General features: G+C 42.9%; 3 protein-coding genes across 14 annotated transcripts in view; all 3 read left to right on the top strand.

The window, feature by feature from the left end:
* The window catches only part of PKD2L1 (polycystin 2 like 1, transient receptor potential cation channel), a 45,116-nt gene extending 43,656 nt beyond the window's left edge, over positions 1–1,460 (top strand). For both annotated transcript variants that reach the window (XM_032281301.1, XM_032281302.1), the window contains exons 15-16: positions 805–889; positions 1,378–1,460. In XM_032281301.1, the coding sequence (XP_032137192.1) occupies positions 805–889; positions 1,378–1,460 (168 nt within the window). The remainder of the gene's footprint in view (positions 1–804; positions 890–1,377) is intronic.
* Positions 1,461–3,413: 1,953 nt separating this feature from the next.
* BLOC1S2 (biogenesis of lysosomal organelles complex 1 subunit 2) lies at positions 3,414–13,360 on the top strand. 3 transcript variants are annotated; one of them, XM_032281297.1, is made up of 5 exons: positions 3,414–3,524; positions 3,892–4,008; positions 9,315–9,434; positions 10,649–10,753; positions 12,565–13,360. In XM_032281297.1, the coding sequence occupies exons 1-5, from the start codon at positions 3,470–3,472 to the stop codon at positions 12,594–12,596; spliced, it is 429 nt and encodes a 142-aa protein (XP_032137188.1). In that variant the 5' UTR covers positions 3,414–3,469; the 3' UTR covers positions 12,597–13,360. The 3 variants fall into 3 exon arrangements, with proteins under 3 accessions (XP_032137188.1, XP_032137189.1, XP_032137190.1); XM_032281299.1 differs by having other exon boundaries at positions 3,429–3,555; XM_032281298.1 differs by lacking the exon at positions 3,892–4,008 and having other exon boundaries at positions 3,427–3,524.
* A 6,376-nt stretch (positions 13,361–19,736) lies between these two features.
* The window catches only part of CWF19L1 (CWF19 like cell cycle control factor 1), a 34,645-nt gene continuing 30,734 nt past the window's right edge, over positions 19,737–23,647 (top strand). For 3 of the 9 annotated variants that reach the window (XR_004269911.1, XM_032281290.1, XM_032281289.1), the window contains exon 1: positions 19,737–19,874. Coding sequence is in view for 2 of the 9 variants with exons in the window: in XM_032281290.1 (XP_032137181.1) it covers positions 19,852–19,874 (23 nt within the window). In the remaining 7 variants the exon portion in view is untranslated. The remainder of the gene's footprint in view (positions 19,875–23,647) is intronic. The other 6 variants (XM_032281296.1, XM_032281292.1, XM_032281291.1 and 3 more) reach the window with 5 other exon arrangements.

The following is a 23,647-nucleotide window of genomic DNA, read 5'->3' as shown; positions in this document are numbered from 1 at the left end:
CTGGCCTGAGGGCTGCCTTGGCCACTATGAGATGATCTGTGTCAGGCTGGTTGGGCTGCTATAATAAATTATTATAGACTGGGTGGCTTATAAGCAGCGAAAGTGTGTTTCTCATAGTTTGGGAGGCTGGGAAGTCTAAGATCAAGGTGCTAGTAGAATTGGTATCTGTTGAGTGCCCACTTCCTGATTCACAGACAGCTGTCTTCTTGCTGTGCCCTTTCATGGTAGAAGGGGTAAGGGAAGTCTATTTTATTTTTTATTTTTATTTATTTATTTATTTTTGAGACAGAGTTTTACTCTTGTTGCCCAGGTTGGAGTGAAATGGCGTGATCTCAGTTCACTGCAACCTCTGCCTCACAGAGTCAAGTGATTCTCCTGCCTCAGTCTCCTGAGTAGCTGGAATTATAGGCATGTGCTACCAAGCCCAGCTAATTTTGTATTTTTAGTAGAGATGGGGTTTCTCCACGTTGGCCAGGCTAGTCTCGAACTGCCAACCTCAGATGATCCACCTGCCTCGGTCTCCCAAAGTGCTGGGATTACAGGCGTGAGCCACCATGCCCGGCGGAAGTCTCTTTTATAAGGGCACTAAACCCATTCATATGGGCTACATACTCACTATCTAATCACCTCCCAAAGGCCCCACCTCCTAATACTATCATATTGGAGGTTACAATTTCAACAGAAGAGTTTGGGAGACACAAACAGTCTGTAGCAGTCTGAGTTCTCTGGAATCAGATACAGAGGAAAGAAAAGTGGTACACAAACTATTTCTTCAAATGACTTGTCCCTTTCTTCTTCTAACAGGAGGAACAAGCCCTTTGGAAGCACCTGCAGCCAGCTCCAGCTGTGACTCCAGACCCCTGGGGAGTCCATCGTGGGCAGAAGAGTGGTGAGGGAGGAGGCCTAAAGCATCGAACAGCAGTCCCCTCTCCCTCTGCCTCCCCAGAGGCCCCCCCACCACATCCGCTGCACTTCTAGGACAACAGGTCCCATCATGGCTGCTGCTGAGCCCCACCCTGCATCTGGCCTTTTGAGCCAGTGTTTCTGTGTGTGGTGGCCATCATGCTTAGGCTTGTGACTCAGTGTTTCTATGTGTCGCCACATAGCTCTGTGAAATAACATCTTCCACTGGTCCTTTTACCCCCTGTGCACTTAGCTCTGTCTGTTAAAAAAAAAAAAAAAGTTAATAACACAGGATAAAGGGAGGGAGGGTAATGACTCTCCCTAAGCACCTGGATAGCCATAGTTTGTGAAAAAGGGCAGAAAACAAGAAAGTAAGCAATGTCTAGATGTCTTCCTTTTTCCTAGTGAATCTTATCCTTTGTGCATCTCGAGATCTGCTGCTAGCACCCATGGGTTTTTTGTTTTCCCTTATAGAGGTTCCCTATAAAAGAGAAGAGGAAGCCTTAGAGGAGAGGAGACTCCCACGTGGTGAGATTCCAGTGTTGCAGACGAGTTAAGAGTGAGGCACTCCTAGAGCAAAGTCTGTGAAGGCTCTTCTGCAGGAGGCTGCCTCCTGGTTCACTGAACCTGGGAACTGAGGGGGCTTTAACCAGGAGATTAAAATGGAGCCTGAAGGGAATCAGGCAAGGAAATGACCTCTGGATTTGGAGATCTTTGAATTAATATGTGGTGGGTCCTGATACCTTATTCTTCTGTAAGACCATGTGGGTTTCCATGGTGGCTATCAATAAAACTCCTTAGGAAAATTAGGACTTTGCATTTGCTTCTGGGATTATAGAGGGAAGAAAGGCCGAAACTGTGGGCCATCCATGTTCCTGGGCTGGAGCAGGTTCATGCTCTCTAGGAGGTATGGAGTAGGGGCAGTGATGTGAAGGAGCTGGGCTACCACAGGAGTCCTGAAATAACAACTTCTAGCCCAGTGTGGTGGCTTACACTTGTAATCCCAGCACTTTGGCATTACAACTTGAGGCCAGAAGTTGAAGACAAGCCTGGTCAAAATGCTGAAACCCCATCTCCACTAAAAATGCAAATAAATTAGCCAGGCATGGTGGCGCGTGCCTGTAATCCCAGCTACTTGGGAGGCTGAGGTACGAGAATCCCTTGGACTCAGGAGGTGGAGGTTGCAGTGAGCTAAGCCGAGATTGTGCTACCGTACTCACGCCTCGGAGACAGAGCGAGACTGTTTTTTTTTTTTTTGAGACGGAGTTTCGCTCTTGTTACCCAGGCTGGAGTGCAATGGCGCCATCTCGGCTCACCGCAACCTCCGCCTCCTGGGTTCAGGCAATTCTCCTGCCTTAGCCTCCTGAGCAGCTGGGATTACAGGCACGCGCCACCATGCCCAGCTAATTTTTTTTGTATTTTTAGTAGAGACGGGGTTTCACCATGTTGACCAGGATGGCCTCGATCTCTTGACCTCGTGATCCACCCGCCTCGGCCTCCCACAGTGCTGGGATTACAGGCTTGAGCCACTGCGCCCGGCCGAGACTGTTTTTTCTAAGAAAAGAACTTCTGACTCACAGGAATGGCTTGAAATAGTGGCTACTGTGGTTGCATCATAGGAAGAGTGGGAACAGGAGACAAGGGAGACTCAGTCCTCAGAGTGGACAGAGTCAGGATAGGAGAGCTGGGGATAGTGGGTAGCTGGTGTGTGTGTGTATGTATATGGTGTACTGGCATGGGGGTGGGGTGAGAGGGTGCAGATGGAGGATAACCAGGGATGAGAAACTCCCACACCAAGATTTTGGGTGTCCAGGAGCCTGCCTGAGGCCTGCTGTGTATCTCCTCTCCCTTCTCCTGTGGTCTTTATTCCTCCTCATTTTGCACCTTTCATTCCTCCCCAGTCACTTCTCATCCATCTCTCACTCACCCCTGTTCTCCCATCCCATTAACTAATCTGTACTTCCAGGAGACTCGTGAAACAGCTTAAATGCAATTAAGATAACCAGAGTGTATCCTCCGCCCTAAAAAAGTTACAGTCCAAGCTTTCTTCAAGAAAGGCTGTATCAACTGAAGAGAAGTAGGTGCCTGCCTGCAGTTTAAGAAATAGTGAGTTGGTGTTAACCCAGGACATTGGGAAGGGAGAGTATTTAGGACCAGGGATCAATGCCCGAAGGTGTCCCAAAGCCTGGACGAGACAACCTGCAAATGTTTGGATTCCCTGAGCAATCTTTTGATGACTAACTCCAGTGCGGAGTGTCGGGGAGGGGGCTACCCGTCTTCAGTGGTCTGGGGACGGGTCCTGAGTGGTACAAAACGAGTGATCCCTACAGGGTGTGACTGTAGGGATGAGTTCGCCTTCAGTCCTAGACGTCGCGACTGTTGGCAGTGGATCGATTCACAACAGCCTGGCATAGCTTCAATTTCGGCTCCGGAATCACCCTTTGCTGTGTCATATCTGAGGCTGGAGAGGACCGCGAGGCGCAGGATCGCTGAGCCGGCCGGGCGGGCAGGACACACCCACTGCGCATGCGCACAACCCGGGCCCGGAAACAGCGAGGGGTCAGCCATGGCTGCTGCCGCCGAGGGCGTGTTAGCGACCCGGCGTGAGGAGCCCGCTCGAGGTACCCGGAATGGAAGTGGAGGAAGCGTCCGGTGGGGGACCCGGGGGTCCGTCTCGGGAGGGCGGGGTTGAGCTCAGCTGGCAGGAACGGGCTGGTGGGAGGAGTGCACCTGTCTTGCGCGCGAGTGTTTGTCTTGTCAGGGCGACTGGGATGGTTTGGCGCGGGTGCCGGGTCTGGACGGTGTGAGGGAGCTGAGTTGGTGTGTCAGGTGGGCAGGGACACAGTGAAGGACTTGAAATTACGGCAGTTGGAGAACGGAGCCGACTTGATGGAATGAAGGCTGGTGGAGGGATGCCGGAACAGGCTGCTTTGGCTGGATTAGCTCCGGGTGTTAGGCGGGACACTTAGTCACTCTCCCTTGGCCCAGACGATGCCGCCGTGGAGACAGCTGAGGAAGCAAAGGAGCCCGCTGAAGCTGACATCACTGAGCTCTGCCGGGACATGTTCTCCAAAATGGCCACTTACCTGACTGGGGAACTGACGGGTGAGGCGGGATCTGGGTTGATTCGGGTGCGGTTTGCCTCGGGAGGCCTGGGAGATGGTTAGCAGCATCAGTCTGCAGCTCCCTTCCCACCCTGCGTGCCCTGAGACAGGCCTGTTGGAAGTTTGGGGAGGTCATGAATGGGAGAGAAAGAGAATACAACTCTGCAGGCCTCTGTAACGTAGACTAACGAGAAAACAATAACAAAAAAGAATTTATATCCAGCAACATTAATCAAGAAGTGCTTCCTTGGGGAAAGTGTATTTTGAGCAGGGTTGTGAAGGGAATTATTGGTGGAAAAGGGGGAGATGATACAACTAGTGAATGAGGTTGCATGTGCAAGAAGTGTGTTTGGCTGAAGCAGAAGATATGTTTACTAGGATAAAGAAAAATGAAATTGAGGAACAGGGAGTGACCTGCAGATTCAGGGACCTATTAGGTTGTTCTGAGGATTTCACAGCCCACCCTTTGGGACATGACTAGGTTTTGATCGTTTTCAGGTGGACACATGACCTATGTGTGGAGGAGGATCAGAAAGTGAAGTCTGGGCCAGGCACGGTGGCTGACGCCTGTAATCCCAGCATTTGGGAGGCCGAGGCAGTGGATCACTTGAGGTCAGAAATTCCAGACCAGCCTGGGCAATATGGCAAAACACTGTCTCCACTAAAAATACAAAAATTAGGCTGGCGTGGTGGTGAGTACCTGTAATCCCAGCTACTGGGGAGGCTGAGGCAGGAGAATCACTTGAACCCAGGAGGTAGAGTTTGCAGGTTGCAGTGAACTGAGATCACACCACTGCACCCCAGCCTGGGTGGCAGAGTGAGACTCTGTCTCAAAAAAGAAAGAAAGTGAAGTCTGGTCTAGTATAGCATCTCATAAACGTTTATTAAATTGTTTCACTTCCCCAGAAAATTACAGTAAGCTAAATTTGTGAACCAGAATCTATGAGAAAAGGCTTGATGCAGAATAGGAGGGGTTGTGAATCTCTAATTAATTAATTAATTAATATTTTTAGAGATAGGTTTCACCTTGTTGGCCAGGTTGGTTTCAAACTCCTGACCTCAAGTGATCCACCCACCTCAGCCTCCCAAAGTGCTGGGATTACAGGTGTAAGCCACTGTACCTGGCCTCTAATTTCTTTTCTTTCTTTTCTTTCTTTTTTTTTTTTTTTTTTTTTTGCTTTTTTTGTTTTTAAGAGACAGGGTCTCACTATGTTGCCTGGACTGGTCTTGAACTCCTGAGCTCAAGTGATCCTTTTTCCAACTATTTTGGTTGATGGCACTACCCAGGCTTAAAACCCCAGATACATCTTGGTCTGCTTCCATCCCTCAATATCTACTTGAACAAGTCCTATAAATTCCACTTCTCTAATGTTCTTGCACCCATGGTCTCCTTTCCATTCCTTTTACTGCCACTCTGCCTCAGATCTTTACTATTTTTCTTTTCTTATATATATATTATATTATTTTATTTTTTTAAATACAGATGGGAATGGTGGCTCTTGCCTGTAATCCCAGCAATTTGGGAGGCTGAGATGGGTGGATCCTCTGAGGTCAGAAGTTCCAGACCATCCTGGTCAACAGAATGAAGCCCCATCTCTACTAAAAATGCAAAAATTAGCCGGGTGTGGTGGCATATGCCTGTAATCCAAGCTGTTCAGGAGGCTGACACAGAAGAATTGCTTGAACCTGGGAGATGGAGGTTATAGTGAGCTGTGATTGTGCCATTGCACTCCAGCCTGGGCGACAGAGGGAGACTCTGTCCTAAATGAGTGAATGAATGAATAAATGAGAGGAGGAACTACTGGCCTCAAGTGTTCCTCATGCCTCAGCCTCCCAAAGTGCTGGGATTACAGGTGTGAGCCACTGCACCCAGCTGTGACTCTCTAATTTATCAGCCTGATTGTTTGTTTATTTTTGAGCAAGAGAAACCAAGTAACAAAATTTAGATTTTTGGCTTCTCTTTAATTCCACAGATTTGGTGCTGCTACCCGCCCCCCCATTCTTTCAAGGTTGTAATTGACTAGAGCTGAGTAGCTGCCTTTTTTAAAAGGACTGGTGATATCTAATTTATCCTTACCACTTCCTGTTTTCTCCTCTTTACTGAGACCTAGTGTCAGGTGCCATTGATCACTATTCTCTACTGTTATTTTTATTAGTAGCAGTACAGAAATGGTTTTCTGTACCAATGCCTCTATCAAAACTGGTAAATGATGGGCTAAGAGGACCTCATATTCCAAAAAGTAGGGGGAAGCATATTTCTTCATGGAAGTGGATAATTTTCTTGTGCATTTACTATGCAAACACTTGGCTCACTTTACTCATTTATATTATCTTGCTGGCTTCTAGGTGTTTGAATACATGACTCTTGTTTTATTTTATTTTATTTAGACGGAATTTTCACTCTTGTTGCCCAGGCTAGAATGCAGTGGCACAATCTTAGCTCATTGCAACCTCCAACTGTTAGGTTCGAGCAATTCTGCCTCAGCCTCCTGAGTAGCTGGGATTATAGGCACATACCACCATGCCTGGCTGCTAATTTTTTTGTATTTTTAGTAGAGATGGGGTTTTGCCATGTTGGCAAGGCTGGTCTCGAACTCCCGACCTCAAATGATCCACCCACCTTGGCCTCCTAAAGTGCTGGGATTACAGGCGTGAGCCACAATGCCTAGCCATGACCCTTTTTTTAGAGAGACTAATTTGATAGCAGTATAATTATGAGAGTACAGATATGGGGGAGAGAGACCAGAGACAGATGAGCAATAGTTCAGATGAAAAGTAATGAAGACACCAGGCACTGTGTCTCATGCCTGTAATCTTAGCATTCTGGGAGGCAGGAGGATTCCTTGAGGCCAGTAGTTCAAGACCTGCCTGGGCAACATAGCAAGACTCCATCCTTGTAGTCCTGTCTTTTCCCCTGCCATCCAGAGATTACATGCACCAAGTAATAAAATAATAATAATAAAAGAAAAGAAAAGTAATGAAGACCTGAGGCAGAGGGGTAGTAAAAGGAATGGAAAGGAGAGCATGGGTGCAAGAACATTACAGAAGTGGAATTTGTAGGACTTGTTCAAGTAGATATTGAGGGATGGAAGCAGACCAAGATGTATCTGAGGTTTTAAGCCTGGGTGGTGCCATCAGCCAAAATAGCTGAAAAGAGGAACCATGTTTAGCATGAAAATGTTTTCAGTTTTGAGTTGGCTGCTCGTTGACATTACTAGGGAACTCAGGTGACTTGTACATGTGATTCCAGAGCTCAGAGACTGATTGATCAGAGCAGAAGAAACAGATTTCGGTGTCACTTTCGTAGTGGTGTGATTGGAGGCTATACAGGATGAGATTGCCAAGGAAGAGCTTAGAAGTAGGTAAGAGAGCCTAGGCCCTATTACCCAGGCTGGTGCAGTGGTGCAGTCTCGGCTCACTGCAACCTCTACCTCCTGGGTTCAAGTGATTCTCCTGCCTCACCCTCCTGAGTAGCTGGGACTACAGGCACATACCACCATGCCCGGCTAATTTTTGTATTTTTAATAGAGATGGGGTTTCACCATGTTGGCCAGGATGGTCTCAATCTCCTGACCCTGTGATCTGCCTGCCTCAGTCTCCCAAAGTTCTGGGATTACAGGTGTGAGACACCGCACCTGGCCTATATTTCCTCTTAAACTATGTTAGTTGCTTTCTTTCTTTCTTTTGAGATGGTGTCTCACTCTGTCACCCAGGCTGGAGTGCAGTAGTGTGCTCTTGGAACACTGCAACCTTCGCCTCCCAGGTTCAAGCAATTCTCCTGCCTCAGCCTCCCAAGTGGCTGGGACAACAGGTACCTGCCACTGCACCCAGCTAATTTTTTTTTTTTTTTTTTTTTTTTTAATTTTTAGTAGAGATAGGGTTTCACTCTGTTGAGCCAGGCTGGTCTCGAACTCATCACCTCGTGATCTACCCCCCTCAGCCTCCCAAAGTGCTGGGATTACTGGAGTGAGCCACCACGCCTGGCCAAATAAATATGCCAGTATCTAGCACAACCCTGGGAATGCCCATAAGTATGTGCTACCCATGTAAACATCAGCTATGTGCTAATAGCTGAGAAAAAGTTGAGAACTGATGGTTAAGGGGATCTGATAGGAAAGAATCTGGCATAGAAGTCTAAGAAGAGCGGTTAGAGATTAGAAAATCAGTGTAGTACAATACCATAGCAGCTAAAGGAAATGAGCATTTCCCAATGAGAAAGAGATCACTAGTGTCCGAGACCATGGATAAGAACTGAGCAAATGCCATGGATTTGGTGGTTAGCAGGGCACTGATGACCTTGGAGCATGTAATCTCTGGATGGTAAGGGCAAAGACCAGACTACAAGGATTTATGCAAGTAAATGATAAGGAAGAGGAAGTAGTGAGTGTCAGCTAATTTTTTCAAATTGTTTAGCAGTGAAGCTCCTTTGCTTTACTGAGCAAATGATATAGGTGTAGCAGAACAGAGGGAATGCTTTTGATTTGAAGAAAATATGAATATATTGCCGTATAGAGAGGAAGGTGCAGGAGAGAGGGAGAATTTGGAAATGCAAGTGAAAGGAGGTGATTGAAGAGAGGCCCTGAAGAAGTAGAAGTGTTTTGGATCAATGGCACAAGAGGAGGGGGTTGTCTCGGGAAGAATAGGAACACTTCTGCCTCTTGGGAAGATATTAAGATCCAGAGAAGTTTAGAAGTAAGGCAGAGAGAAAAACCAACCAACCAACCAACCAACCAGACAAACAAAAAACAAAAAAAGAAGCAAGGCAGAGAGATTGAAGCAGCTTATGTTAATGGACTTGGCCTTTAAGAAAATTGGAGTAGAGGCCCTTTGGTTTGAATGAGGTTAGGGAAAGAACTGAGGATATGAGAAGCAGACAGATGGTTTGGAAATGTCACTGCATAAAATGCAATATAGAATCATACATGGTAATGAATGAGTTACTAAGAAGCAGTGAAGTCCTAGCTGATAGTATATATATTGTATGTATATAAGTTAAATGTTTTCATGCTGTAGAAGTACCAAGACTATTTCACTTCCCTTTTCTTAAGACGTGAGTTTATCATTTTCCTTTGTAACTATGTTCCTGAACCTTCTGGATCTTGTTTGGTTTAAATAGTTTGCTGATTCTTGCCTGAATTTCTACTTAGACTTTCAGAGTACATAGGCCGAGTTATAAATGTCTCAGATTAAAAATGGCCCACTCATTTGACACGTCCTAGATCCTGCCTTGGACTACCATTTAGCCTATACTCCCGCGTTCTAATGATCACATCTTAAAGGCATCACATCTTCTGTTTAATTTTCAAGCCACCAGTGAAGACTATAAGCTCCTGGAAAATATGAATAAACTCACCAGCTTGAAGTATCTTGAAATGAAAGATATTGCTATAAACATTAGTAGGAACTTAAAGGACTTAAACCAGAAATGTAAGTAATAGTATTTGTAATGAAGCATGTTTGTATTTAATGTTCTTTTGTGCTTGGGGCCATAGAAAAGAGGAGGGAACATGACAATTTTGTCTTGTGGGAGCTTGTTTTCTTAAAATGAATTCCAAATTTAAGATGAATTTCTTCCATTCTGAGGATTAGCATGCTTTGGTGTTATGATTATTTTTGCTTCTAAATCTTGATTTTATCAGTTTATTCCTGGAAGGGGAGGGGGCCAGATTCTAATGAATTGATTTATAAATCCATAAAGCCATCACATCTTCGGATTATTCTATAAGCAGAAAACCAAAAACTCTATAATGGAAAACACTAATTTAGAGTACAGCTAGTGCTCGACTTACGACCACGATTGGTTCCGACAGACCGGTCGTAACACGATTTGGTTGTAAGTTGAGTAGGCTATATGTACAGTACTGTGAAATGATGTTATAAAAATCTTTAAGTCATATTTTATCATAATTTTCTTTCATTATTGTTATATATCATAATTTTCTTTGTTCATTTTATGCCATTTGTATCATCTCTACACCATTTTGTTTCTTATTTTTACATTCGTCAGGTTTAAGTAAAGCACTGCATTACCAGTACAACTCGTTTAATATTTGCAAAACATACAAAATTACAAAATACAGGTGCATACAAAAATACAAAATACAGGTGTAAAAAATACCATCAGAAACATTTTCCCAATTGCAAAACATATCAAAATATATAAACATGTACAAAACATTTTATTGGCTGGGCAACGTTTGCGCTGCCAGACGCGGAGCAGTCGTGGCTAGCGATTGTGGTCGTAAAGTCGAATGGTCGTAAGTCAATCAATACCTGTAGTCGAAAGCATTTTTCCATTGACTTATTGTATTTGTGTTCCTTGTTTCTAGGGTGCTCTTTCTTGGTATGGGAGTACCCAAGAAACAATCAGTAACAGAAAGCTTGCTCAAGGAGCAAGAAATGAAAAAGAATGGAAAATTAGTAGATGAGAGACACTGACTAAGTCTGGGCCATAGTCGTGCCTGATCAACTGGCTACTGTCTTCTAAAGCACCTGCGCTGCTAGTGATCAGAATCATGTCACTCCACCTAATCTGTCTTAGCATAGATGGAGAGACACTCGCATTATTACTTTTCTACTCTTTTCCTATATGCCTTGTTGATACAACCATATAAACTTGAGGTTTTTCTTTGTTTTTAAAGATGCTGGACTGCAGCCTTACCTGGATCAGATCAACGTCATTGAAGAGCAGGTAGCAGCTCTTGAGCAGGCAGCTTACAAGTTGGATGCATATTCAAAAAAACTGGGTAACCATTTTATTTCTGTTTTGATGTAATAAAGAGTACCTCTTGCCAGCATGTCCTTAATAAACATAATAGTTAACATTTATGGTGTGCCTACAGTGATCTATTAATCTTCACAAAACCTTAGTAATTTATTATTACATTAATAAAAATAACATTTCCTGATTACTTAATGATGTATCAGGCACCGTTCTTAGTGCTTTGCATGTATTACGTTTTTTATCTTCCCAATAATCTGTGAGGTAAGTACATGATTTTTATCCCCATTTTGTAGGCAAGGAAACTGGTTTAAGGGGATAAGTAACTTGCTTAAGGACACAAAGCTAGTACATGGAAGAGCCATATTTCTAAGCAGGTCTGTTTGCTTACAAAGCTCAAGTTTTTATTTGTGGTTGAGAAGGCTGGAGCACCTTTAATAATGTAGATAGGGGCTGGGCATGGTGGCTCACGCCTGTAATCCCAGCACTTTGGGAGGCCAAGGTGGGTGGATCACCTGAGGTCAGGAGTTTGAGACCAGCCTGGCCAACATGGAGAAACCCCATCTCTATTTAAAAAAACAAAATAAATTTAAAAAATGATAATAATATAGATAAATATGTCTTAAACAAATAGTCAGTTGAGGGTTTTCTTGAAGGATCACTTTTCCTTTAAGGAAGAAACTAGTATTTTTAGTGCCAATGGCTTGCTACCTGGCTCTGGCTCTTATACACATGGTTAAAAGTAATGAGTTTAGTGGGTTTTTGTTGTTGTTGTTTTGTTTTTTATAAGAGATGAAGTCTTGCTGTATCACCCAGGCTAGGGTGCAGTGGTGTGATCATAGCTCACTGTAGCCTTGAATTCCTGGGCTGTAGTGATCTTCCTGCCTCAGCCTCCTGAGTAGCTGGGACTACAGGTGTGCACCATCACATCTAGCTACTTTAAAAATTTTGCTTTTGAAACAAGGCCTTGCTATGTTGCCCAGGCTGGTGTCGAACTCGTGTCCTCAAGCAGTCCTCCCACCTCAGCCTCTCGAGTAGCTGGAATCACAGGCCTGAGCTACCACATTTGGCCTGAGTTTGTTTTTGTCCTAGATAACATTTACAGATTATTTTAGTATCATCTTTTAGCAAGGGTGGATGGACTACTTCAAGAGGGTAGTTTGTAATAGGCTGGGATTTGATATGGGTGGTGATTAACCATCAGTTTCATTGTCTACAATTACATTTGGCCAATGATTACTGTGAACCTTACCATGTATAAGGTATCTTAGTTCACAGTAACCATTTGTGACAGAGTTCCTTTTTCCGTTAAAATTGTGAAACCCGGTGCTTTCATGGTTTTAACAGAAAAATGGAATGTCACAGTAAGAGGCTTATTGATGGCCTTTTAAATTTCTGTATCTTTCAAAATTGCTTTCCTGGCGAAAGGTATAAGGATAAGAACATAAAAGGGGAAACATACATTTATACTTCCTAAGGGTTCCAGTCTGGTACCAGAGGGCACCTGGGACAGTGCTGAGAGAAGCAGTTTTTATTAAGGCTCCTGATAGGTCAAGTGACAGATGTGCCTCATCCTGGTGGAGCTGTCTAAGCAGGTGCTGTTGACAGGGTTAGGACTTGTAAACCTGTGTTAGGTTCTCAATTCTGGGTGTCTGTGCTTGACTTCTTCCAAGTTTTACAGATCAGTGATCTGTATATTTGGACAGATGATGAGATTGAAGCTAATATATTTTTAGCAATATTATAGGTATTTTTAACTTGACCAGAAATACTAACTAAAAACTGTCTTTGTAAGAGCTAGTTTTAAAAGATGTAACTTTCTTTCATCCCTCATAGAAGCCAAATACAAGAAGCTGGAGAAGCGATGAGAAACCTGTTTTTATGGGATAGAGTCTTTTTTTTTTTTTTTTTTTAACATGGAAGAATGTTTTATAAAACCCGAATCCTGAGGCTGATGAATTGTGAAAACTCCTCAAAAGGAAACTAAGCTGGTCATCCCAGGAACATCTCAACGTTGGAGTAAACTGGAGGACTGTGGCTATTCGTGAACCTTCTTTGAGGCAGTATCCCTCAGAACCTCACACTTAAAACTTCTTACCTTTTACTTGAATGCTTTGCCGTATTCAGGACAGAGACTCTCTCAAAGTTTAGAATACAGCTGGGCTTGCCAGTAAAATCAAATGAGAGGACCTATTTTCTCTGGTAGTGGATGAATACTACATTATTTTCTTAAGTGGCTGGTTTTTTAGTTACTATGTAAATTGTTGTTTTTTTTCTGTTAATGATGCTAATGTGTTATAAACAAGATTCTAAATTTAAAAAGGAAAAGAAAACAAACTTGGTTCTTTTGTAGTTTATCACCTTGTGAATGTCAGTAACTTACTTTTCATAATATTGCAAATAACGTAAAATCTAAACTCCAAGCTGAGTCTTCTAGATTGAGCAGAAATGGTGAAAGGAATGTTGATAATTTGGTGTATGTGATGGCCTCTCTTGTTTATTTTCTATGTGAATCAGATTGACATGTGGCCAGTTTTGGAAATGTGATGAAGACAAAGACTAGATGGGTATGTGTCTTTATGTGTTGGGTGGGGAGGTGAGGATCGCCAGTCATAAAGGATTTTATAAAATACCTTCCTACTGTGTGTGTAGTTATCGGGGGGTCTTAGGGACCTAATCGACTTCTTTTCATGCTAAAGACATCAGCGAATGGGACATACTGACTGACCAGTCTAAGTTGAAAGATAGGCAGCCTTACCCAGAACACACAAATACACTTAGGTTGATTGCATATTAGCAGCTGGGAAGGTGTCTGAGGTCCCCAATTACATCTCCCAAATAATTTCTTACTTCTCTTTCTGTCATTTCCCCTCTGTTCCAGACCAACATCATTTATCCTCTATTCTTCTGGACTATTGCTGTAGTCTCTTCTCATCTTAACTGTTCCTCCAAATCACCCTTCACTGCTGCCAGAGCAATCTTAAAAATATAAACTGGTCATATTACTCCTGCTTAGAATCCGATATTGACTTATCATGGCCTCTTTGAAAAAGCTGGACTTTTATTATGCATGCAAGTCCCTTTGTTTGTTTGCTTATAGACAGGGTCTCTTGTCACCCAGGCCGTATTGCAGTGGTGTGGTAATAGCTCCCTGCAGCCTTGACTCAACTGATCCTCCTGCCTCAGCCTCCTGAATAGCTAGGACTACCTGCACACTCCCCCATGCCTTGCTAATTATTTTTGGTACAGATGGAGCCTCACTATGTTGTCTAGGCTGGTCTTGAACTGACCTCAAGTGATTCTCTTACCACAGCCTCCCAAAGTGCTGGGATTGTAGGCATGAACCACCTTGCCTAACATAAGGCCCCTATTTAAACATTTTTTAAAAAACTTGTAATATGTACATTATTTTCTCCTATTATAGAAAATAAAAAGCAAAAGAGGAATTAAACTGCAACTCTCCCATCTCAACATAGAATCAGTCTTACCTCTTCTTCCAGCCCTTTTCCTTTTCCGTGTATGTATTGATCTATTGTGTGTGTGGGAGAGAGAGAGAGAGAGAGAGAGAGAGAGAAAGACACTGCCCAGCCTGGAGTGCAGTGGGGCAATCTCAGCTCACTGCAACCTTTGCCTCCCAGGTTCAAGCAGTTCTCCTGCCTCAGCCTCCCAAGTAACTGGGATTACAGGCACCCACCACTAGGCCCTAGTAATTTTTGTCTTTTTACTAGAGATGGGGTTTCACCATGTTGGCTAGACTGATCTCAAATTCCTGACCCCAAAGAAGCTACTCACCTGGCCTCCCAAAGTGCTGGGATTATAGGCGTGAGCCATCACCCCTGGCCATATTGATCTATTTTTTAAAAGTTTTTATTTCAGTAGCTTTAAACCATTTCTATATCCTGTTATATGGTACTGTGTTCAGCTCTCTTCAGCCACCTTAAATTCCCATGGATGAGTTCTCATGAACTTTTTATTTTAGAATAGATTTAGATTTATAGGTAAGTTGTAAAGATAATACAGAATTTCATGGATGAGGTTTTTTTTTGATAAATAATAGATGTATTTTCAGAGTACATATGATAATACATGTATATAATGTATAAAAATCAAATCAGTTATTGGGATATCCATCACCATAACATTTATCTTGTCTCTATGCTAGGAACATTACTTGAATCATTCTCTTCTACCTATTTTAAAATGTACAGTAGATTAAATGTTATAGTCACTACTGATCTATCATAGATCTTATTTCTTCTACATTTGTGTCCACTAATCAACCTCTTCATCCTCCCACCCCCACCACCTTTTCTGGCCTCTGGTAACCACCAATCTACCTCCATCTCCATAAGATCCAGTTTTTTAGCATCCACATGTGAGTGAGAACATGTAATATTGTCTTTTCTGTGCTTGGCTTAGTTCAGTCAACACAGTGACCAACAGTTTCATACTTGTTGCTGAGAATAACAGGATTTCATTCCTTTTATGGCTGAATGATATTCCATTGTGTATGCACACACCACATTTTCTTTACCCATGCATCCATTGACGGGCACTTAAGTTGATTCCATATTTTGGCTATTGTGAATAGTGTTGCGGTAAACATGAGAGTGCATATATCTCTTTGATACATTGATTTCCTTTCTTTTGGATACATACCCTATAGTGGAATTTGCTGGATCATATTGTAGTTCTATTTTTAGTGTTTGGAGGAAACTTCATACAATTTTCCATAGTGGCTGTACTAATTTACATTCCTACCAACTGTGTACAAGAATTCTTTCTCTGCATCCTTGCCAGCATGTTAGTTCCTGTCTTTTTGACAGGAAATCTTAACTGGTATGATATCTTATTGTTTTGATTTGCGTTTCTCTGATGAGCATTTTTTTCTTATAGCTGTTGGCCATTTGTATGGCTTAAGAAATGTCTATTTTGATCTTTTGTCCCCCTCCTTTTTTTTTTTAAGAGATGAGTTCTCATTATGTTTTGTATGCTGGAATCACACTGGGCTCAAACAGTCCTGTTGGGGCTGGGCGTAGGGGCTGAGGCTTGTAATCCCAGCACTTTGGGAGGCTGAGGCAGGTGGATCACCAGCGGCCGGGAGTTCAAGGCCAGCCTGGCCAATATAGCAAAACCCTATTTCTACTAAAAATACAAAAAATAGCCCAGCATGGTGGTGAGCACCTGTAATCTCAGCTACTTGGGAGGTTGAGGCAGGAGAATCACTAGAACCCTGGAGGTGGAGGCTGCAGTGAGCTGAGACCGTACCACTGTATTCCAACCTGGGTAACAGAGAGAGACTCCATCCTCCAACCCCCGCCCCCCAAAAAATCCTCCTGCTTCAACCTCCTGAGTAGTTGGGACTACAGGCAATCACCACATGTGACATTTGCCCATTTTAAAATATAATTATTTATGGTATTTTTGCTATTGAGTTGTTTGAGCTCCTTATTTTATTCCGGTTATTAATCCCTTGTCAGATGGATACTTTGCAAATATTTTCTCCCATTCTGTGGGTTGTCTCTTCACTTGGTTGATTGTTTCCTTTGCTGTGCAGAAGCTTTTTAGTTTGATACATTCCTATTAGTCTATTTTTGCTTTTGTTGCCTGTGCTTTTGAAATCTTATACAAAAAATTTTTGCCCAGATCATTGCCTTGGAAGAGACTGTCCTTTCCTCATTGTATGTTCTTGGCACCTCATTGTATGTTCTATGTACTTTTGGTGCTAACATAAAATGAGTTGGCTGTAAATGCATGGATTTATATGCGAGTTTCTGTTCCATCGGTCTATGTGTCTATTTTTATGTCAGTACCATACTGATTGGGTTACTATTGCTTTGTAGTAGATTTTGAGGTTGGGTAGTATGATGCCTTCAGCTTTGTGCTTTTTGTTCAGGATTGCTTTGGCTCTTTGGGGTCTTTTGTGGTTCTATATAGATTTTGTAATTTTTTTTTCTGTTTCTATTTCTGTAGAGCAGCGGTTCCTAACCATTTTGGCACCAGGGACAGCTTTTGTGGAAGACAATTTTTCCATGGGTGTGGGGGGGGCGGAGGGGGATTTTAATGGTATGAACCTTATTTATTGAAAACATTATTTCTTGCCTTTCTCAAATTGAAGACTGCAAAAAATAAAAGCGATGCTTTATTGAGTTGTCATTAACCTTGAGAGCAGTGGTGCTGCCTCTCCACACTCTGGAAACGGTGGAAACTGTGGCTGGCACATGCCACATCTATCCCACCTTGCTTTACAAAACAGTCCTGAAGCTTAGTCAAATAAAACAACAGTATATGACATTTACATTAGAAAAAAGAGAGCTGAGTGTAGGAATGGGGGGATGGTTCAGGCGTCAGATTTTTTTTTTTTTTTTTTTTTTTTTTTTGAGATGAAGTCTTGCTCTGTTGCCCAGGCTGGAGTGCAGTGGGGTGATCTTGGCTCATTGCAACCTCTGCCTCCCAGGTTCAAGTGATTCTCTTGCCTCAGCCTCTGAGTAGCTGGGATTACAGGAGTGTGCCACCACACCTGGCTAATTTTTGCATTTTTACGAGAGACGGGGGTTTCACGTGTTGGTCAAGCTGGTCTCGAACTCCTGACCTCGTGATCCGCCTGCCTTGCCCTCCCAAAGTGCATGAGCCACCGCACCTGGTCTACATCAGATTCTTTGCCCTAGAACCCTCACATGCACAGTTCACAATAAGGTTCTGGCGTCTATAAATAACTGAATGCCACCACCGATCTGACAGGAAGCAAGCTCAGGCGGTTATGCTCATTTGCCCACCACTCACTTCCTGCTGTGCATCCTGGTTCCTAACAGGCTACAGATGGATACTGGTCCATAGCCCAGGGTTGGGGGATCCTTGCTCTGGAGAATGCCATTTGTATTTTGATAGGGATTGCATTGAATCTATAAATTGCTTTAGGTAGTCTTGCCATTTTAGCAATATTAATTCTTCCAATCCATGAGCATGGAATATCTTTCCCTTTTTTGGTGTGTCCTCTTTAATTGCTTTCATCAGTATTTTATAGTTTTTCTTGTATAGATCTTTCACTTCTTTGGTTAAATTGATTCCTAGGTAGTTTATATTCTTTGTAGCTATCGTAAATGGGATTGCTTTCTTGATTTCTTTTTCAGATTGTTTGCTGTTGGTGCATATAAATGCTACTGATTTTTGTATGTTGATTTGGTATCCTGCAACTTTTACTGAATTCATTTATTATTTCTAAGTCTTTTTTGTGCAGTCTTTTGGTTTTTCAATACAGATTAGTTTTTTGTTTGTTTAATACCAGTCAGGCCCCTCTGCTGTAGGACTGCTGAGGTCCACACAGATGGGTTTTAATATCTTACTTTTGTATCCTCTTCTTGGAATTATTACCTGCTCATGTTTGGCAAACTTCTCTTCCTCAAGATTCAGTCTTGAGTGCCACTCCTGAGCAATGCTGTATTATTCAGAGTAGGAAAAAATGCATGCTTTTGTGACAGCAAAGCAGAGGTATCAGTGTTTATGAGGCAAGAAACGAACAAACAAAAAAGAGGCCTTGCAGAAGCTGTGGGAAAAGCCAGAACTTTGTAGTTTTGTTTGTTGAGACAGGGTCTTGGTCTGTCACCCAGGCTGGAGTGCAGTGGCAAGGTAATAGCTTACAGAAGCCTCTATCTCCTGGGCTCAAGTGTCCTCCCACCTCAGTCTCTGGAGTAGCCACCCTGCCCAGCTATTTTTTTTTTTTTTTTAATTTGTAGTAGGGACAAGGTCTTGCTATGTTGCCCAGGTTGGTCTTGAACTCCTGGTCTCAAGTGAATCTCTTGCCTCAGCCTCCCAAAGTGCTGGGATTATGGGCATGAGCCAATGTGCCTGGCCTGTAGTTCTGTAAACTTCTTTTGTGTTTTAATTAGTTTTGAATTATTTGGATGCCCTTGATGAGTCTTCGCTTCCCCACCGTTGTCAGGAACTCTCTGGTTTCCATTTCCTTACACACTTTTTTCCTACCATTTGGCCTGAGCCCTTCAAAAAGTCAGTATTATGAAAACTAAAACCAAAGAGGTAAGAGGGCTTTTGTAGATTAAAATAGACTAGAGACAGAACAAAATGCAAGTGTGAAACTTGATTGGATCTTGAATCAAAACAAGCCCCAAATATAAAGTCAATTTAGGGGGACAAATGGCGAATTTTAAATATGGATGTATATTAGGCGATATTATTGAATTAATGTTAATTTTCTTAGATGTATTAATAGCATTATGGTTATGTAGAAGGCTGTCCTAATCTTATGCATACGGAGGCATTCCTATTGTGTGCACTTAACTTTCAAATGATTAAGTAAGAATAGAAGGGCTTGGGCATTTTGATAGAAAGACAGCACAAGCAAATTTGGCAACATGCTGAGACTTACCAAATCAAGGTAATAGCCATTATTCTTTTAACTTTTCTGGATTTTTTTTTTTTTTTTTTTTTTGAGACGGAGTTTCGTTCTTGTTGTCCAGTCTGGAGTGCAATGGCTTGATCTTGACTCACTGCATCCTCTGCCTCCTGGGTTCAAGCAATTCTCCTGCCTCAGTACCCACCCCTACCCCGCCCCCGGCTAATTTTTGTATTTTTAGTAGAGACGGGGTTTCACCATGTTGCCCAGGATGGTCTTGTACCCCTGACCTCGGGTGATCCACCTGCCTCGGCATCCAAAAGTGCTGGAATTACAGGTGTGAGCCACCGCGCCGAGCCTCTTTTAACTTTTTGATAGATTAAAAACTTACAAAAACCGTGGATAGAGGGGATCCGTCTTGCCCACTAGCCCGATATGGTTAGGTTAGGTTAGGTTAGAACCCGACATCGTGCTCTGTATTTCTTAGTCGTTCACTCGCTTCAAACGCTCTGAAAAAAATTTTTTTAAGTCGTAATTGGAATCCTTTTGGTCGCTTCCTTTCTCCCTTCACTCCTCACATTCCCCCTTGATTCTTCCTTGAGGCGCAACCGCCTGAGAGAGGCTTCTGTCCCTCGGCGCTCTCCATAAGCAAGTGAACAGTTATTGGCTAGAGGGCGCTGACGTCTGATTGTTGCGCGGTCGCACTTTTCCGTGGAGCGCGTATTCGCAGTCCCAATTTTAGCTGGGGGTCACAACCCACACTATTCGGACAGATGGCACAGAAACCGCTGCGCCTGTGAGTGACCCTGAATGGAAGCCTCTCTCTCTGTGTTTCTCTCGTGTGTGTATATGTAGGTGTCGACCCGTGCGGGAGCCTTTCCCATAACAGGAAGGTAGAAGGAAAAGGCAGAGAGAGACACGGGGCTGCTGAGGAGCTTCGGTCAGGTCTTTGGCCGGTGCTGAGCTCTTTTCCTTGTCCTTTTCGCCTCTGAGGCGGTTTCTCCTGACGACACTCGTTGGAGAGGCGGAAGCTACCAGGGTTAGGCCTCCTCCATCTTAGGGAGCAGTCCTGGCCTCTGACACATCCTTTCCTCTTCGTTTCTCCTGATCCCATTTATTCACCAAATAGTCTTAACCATCGGGTCCACTGATGGACCCTGGACAGTGGTGGACAGAGAAGATAGGGATCCTTCCCTGGCGCACGTTTCCGGGGGTGGGGGTGGTGAAGAGAGGGCTTCATTCAGCGAGAATTTATTGAAGAACTGCAGTGTGCCGGACATTGTGCTAGATGTTGCAACAGATGGAGTTCCTGTCTTAATGGAACGTATAGTCTAGAGGGACGGGTACTAAGGATCCAGATAATGGCTGGGCACAGTGGCTCACGCCTGTAATCCCAGCACTTTCGGAGGCTGAGGTGGTCGGATCACTTGAGGTCAGGAGTTCGAGACCAGTCTTGCCAACATGGTGACACCCCATTTCTACTAATAATAAAAAAATTAGCCAGACGTGGTGACGTGTGCCTGTAATCCCATCTACTCGGGAGGCTGAGGCAGATCAGTCACTTGAACCCAGAGGCGGAGGTTGCACAGCGAGCCGAGATTGCACCACTGGACTCCAGCCTGGGTAACAGAGCGAGGGTCTGTAAAAAAAAAAAAAAAAAAAAAGAAGAAGAAAAAAGGAATCCAATTAAATGTAAAGTTACCATAGTGATAGGGACAGGTGCAGCGGCTCACACCTATAATCCCAACGACCCGGGAGGCTGAGGCAGGAGGATCGCTTGAGCCTAGGGATTCAAGACCAGCTTGGGCAATATAGCAAGACCCCATCTCTACAAAAAAAAAAAAAAAAAAAAAATTCTCGGCGTCGTGGTGCCAGCTAATTGGGAGACTGAAGAGGGAGGGCCACCTGAGCCTGGGGAGGCCGAGGCTGCAATGAGCTGTGATCATGTCACTGCTCTCCAGCCTGGGTGACAAACTGAAACCCTGTTTCAGAAAAAATTGCAATAGTGGTAAATTTTAGTAAGAAAAGGTTTGAGGTTCTGGGATAGTGCATAAGAGGGGTATTTGGCTTAATGGTAGGAGTCAAGAAGACTTTTCAAGAAAGTTAGGATTGAGCCTTGGTAAATACAGTAATGCATTGCTTAACAGCAGGGTCATCTTCTGAGAAATGAGTTGTTAGGCGATTTCATCGTTGTGGGAACATCCTTGAGTGTACTTACACAGACCTAGATGGTATGGCTTCCTGTACACCTAGGTGGTATGATATAACCTGTTGCTCCTAGGCTACAAAGCTGTACACCATGTTACTTGCTGAATACTGTAGACAATTGTAACATAACAGTATTTTTGTATTTAATATAGAAAGGGTACAGTGAAAATACTGTATATAGGAAAAAATGGAAATACTGTATATATAAAATACTGTATATAGAAAACATATGCGTAGGACACTTATGAATGGAGTTTGCAGAACTGAAAATTTCTCTGAGTGAGTCGGTAAGAGGTGAGTGAATATATTACTTTACACTGTTGTAGACTTTATGAGTACTGTATACTTCACCTATATTAAATTTATAGAAACATTATTGGTATTCAACAATAAACCTTAGTTTACTGTAGCTTTTACTTTATAAACTTTAAGTTTTTTTTAACCTTTTGACTCTCGTGATAAAACTTAGCTTAAGACACAAAACACATTGTACAGCAGTACAAAAATATTTTCTTTATCTCCTTATTCTACAAGTTTTCTATTAATTTTTTTCATTTTACCTTTTAAACTTTTTTTTTTTTTTTTTTTTTTTTGAGACAGGGTCTCACTGTTGCCCAGGCCGGAGTGCAGTTGTGTAATCATGGCTTACTTCAACCTCAACCTCCTGGGCTCAAGTGATTCTCCCACTTCAGCCTCCTGAGTAGCTGGTATTAAGGCACAAGCCACCACACCTGGCTAATTTTTGTATTTTTTGTAGAACTGTGGTGTTGCTATGTTACCCAGGCTGATCTTGAACTCCTGGGCTCAAGTGAACCTCCTGCCTCAGCCTCCCAAAGTGCTGGGATTACAGACATGAGCCACTGTGCCTGGCTTTAAACTTTTTTTGTTACAAACTAAGACACAAACACACACATAAGTCTAGGCCTACGCAGGATCAGGATCATCAGTATTACTGGCTTCCACCTCCATATCTTGTCCCACTGGAAGGGCTTCTGTAGTAATATGCATAAAGCTGTCATCTCCTATGATAACAATGCCTGAGGCTCTTTTACAGTTAATTTTTTTTTCTTTCAATAAGTCGGAGTATACTTTAAAATAACAGTAAATAGTATAGCATAATAGCTGGGTGCAGTGGCTCATGCCTGTAATCCCAGCACTTTGGGAGGCTGAGGCATGCAGATCATGAGGTCAGGAGTTTGAGAACAGCCTGGCCAACATGGTAAAACCTTGTCTCTACTAAAAATACAAAAATTAGCTATAGTCCCAGCTACTTGGGAGGCTGAGGCAGGAGAATCACTTGAACCCTAGATGTGGAGGTTACGGTGAACTGAGATGGGCCACTGCACTCCAGCCTGGTGACAGAGCGAGACTCTGTTTCTAAAAAAAGTGTATAGCATACTAAATATTGTATATAAACCAATTATTGTCAAATATCTACTGTATATAACTATGTGCTATACATTTTATAACCACCAGCCCAGTAGATTTGTTATTATACCAGCATTACCACAAACAAATGAGTAATATATCGCACTATGATGTTACAGATGGCTAGGAGGACATCACTAGGTGATAGGAATTTTTCAGTTTCATTATAATCTTAATGGGACCACTGTCATATATGTAGTCCTTTGTTGACCAAAACATTGTTATGTGGCCCATAACTGTATTTTTGTCTTTAACTTAAAAAGGTTACCAAAATGTTTAAGAACACCTTGGCATGATTCAATTTTCATTTTGGAAAGTAGTTCTGGCTGCAGTGTGGAGAACAAATCAGAGCCAAAGCAGAGAACAGCTGGAATTAGGTAGAATGATGGCAGAGGAAAAGTTTAGTGATTCAAGGTTTATTAAGGAAGTGAAATCAACAAGGCTTGTGATGGTTTAATTGTGAGTGAAAAGGAGTTGGCCCTGTTGGGTCATAGGTTTCTATCTTTATTCAGTGGGATAGAGAACACTGGAAAAGGGCCCAGATGAGGAGATGAGGTACCTCATGATGTATAAACTGGACATTGGATCTCACAGAAACAGTGATAATTCCATGTGACAACTGTAATGGAACAAATGCAGGATCATGTGGGAACACTCAAAATTGGGAACTGATAGGTACTAGAAGGCTTCCTAGAGGAGGTGTTGCTCAAAATATAAATAAAAGTGCTATTAGTTTATGACAGAGCTTGCTTTGAAATGCTGTAATATGGTTTTCTAAGCTTTTGAGAAGGGGATGACTTCTGAGCCAGCCAGGAAGGCTTCAGAAATGTGCTAGACCTTGAAGAATGGGAAAAACTTAGATTCAGGATGGGTTGGGTGGGACTATTAGGTAGTTACCTCCCGTAGGGAATGACAGAGGCAGAGAGTAATCGA

Source organism: Sapajus apella, unplaced genomic scaffold (genome assembly GCF_009761245.1).
Source record: "Sapajus apella isolate SASKATOON/1434 unplaced genomic scaffold, GSC_monkey_1.0 scaffold13, whole genome shotgun sequence".
NCBI lineage: Eukaryota > Metazoa > Chordata > Mammalia > Primates > Cebidae > Sapajus > Sapajus apella.
This window is presented reverse-complemented; position numbering and strand designations above follow the sequence as displayed.

Excerpts from the sequence above, each read along its gene's own strand:
- BLOC1S2 (XM_032281297.1), top strand. The coding sequence starts at position 3,470 with ATGGCTGCTGCCGCCGAGGGCGTGTTAGCGACCCGGCGTGAGGAGCCC. Across the intron at positions 3,525-3,891 it reads GCGTGAGGAGCCCGCTCGAG|ACGATGCCGCCGTGGAGACA; the intron begins GTACCCGGAATG and ends CCCTTGGCCCAG. Across the intron at positions 4,009-9,314 it reads CCTGACTGGGGAACTGACGG|CCACCAGTGAAGACTATAAG; the intron begins GTGAGGCGGGAT and ends TTAATTTTCAAG.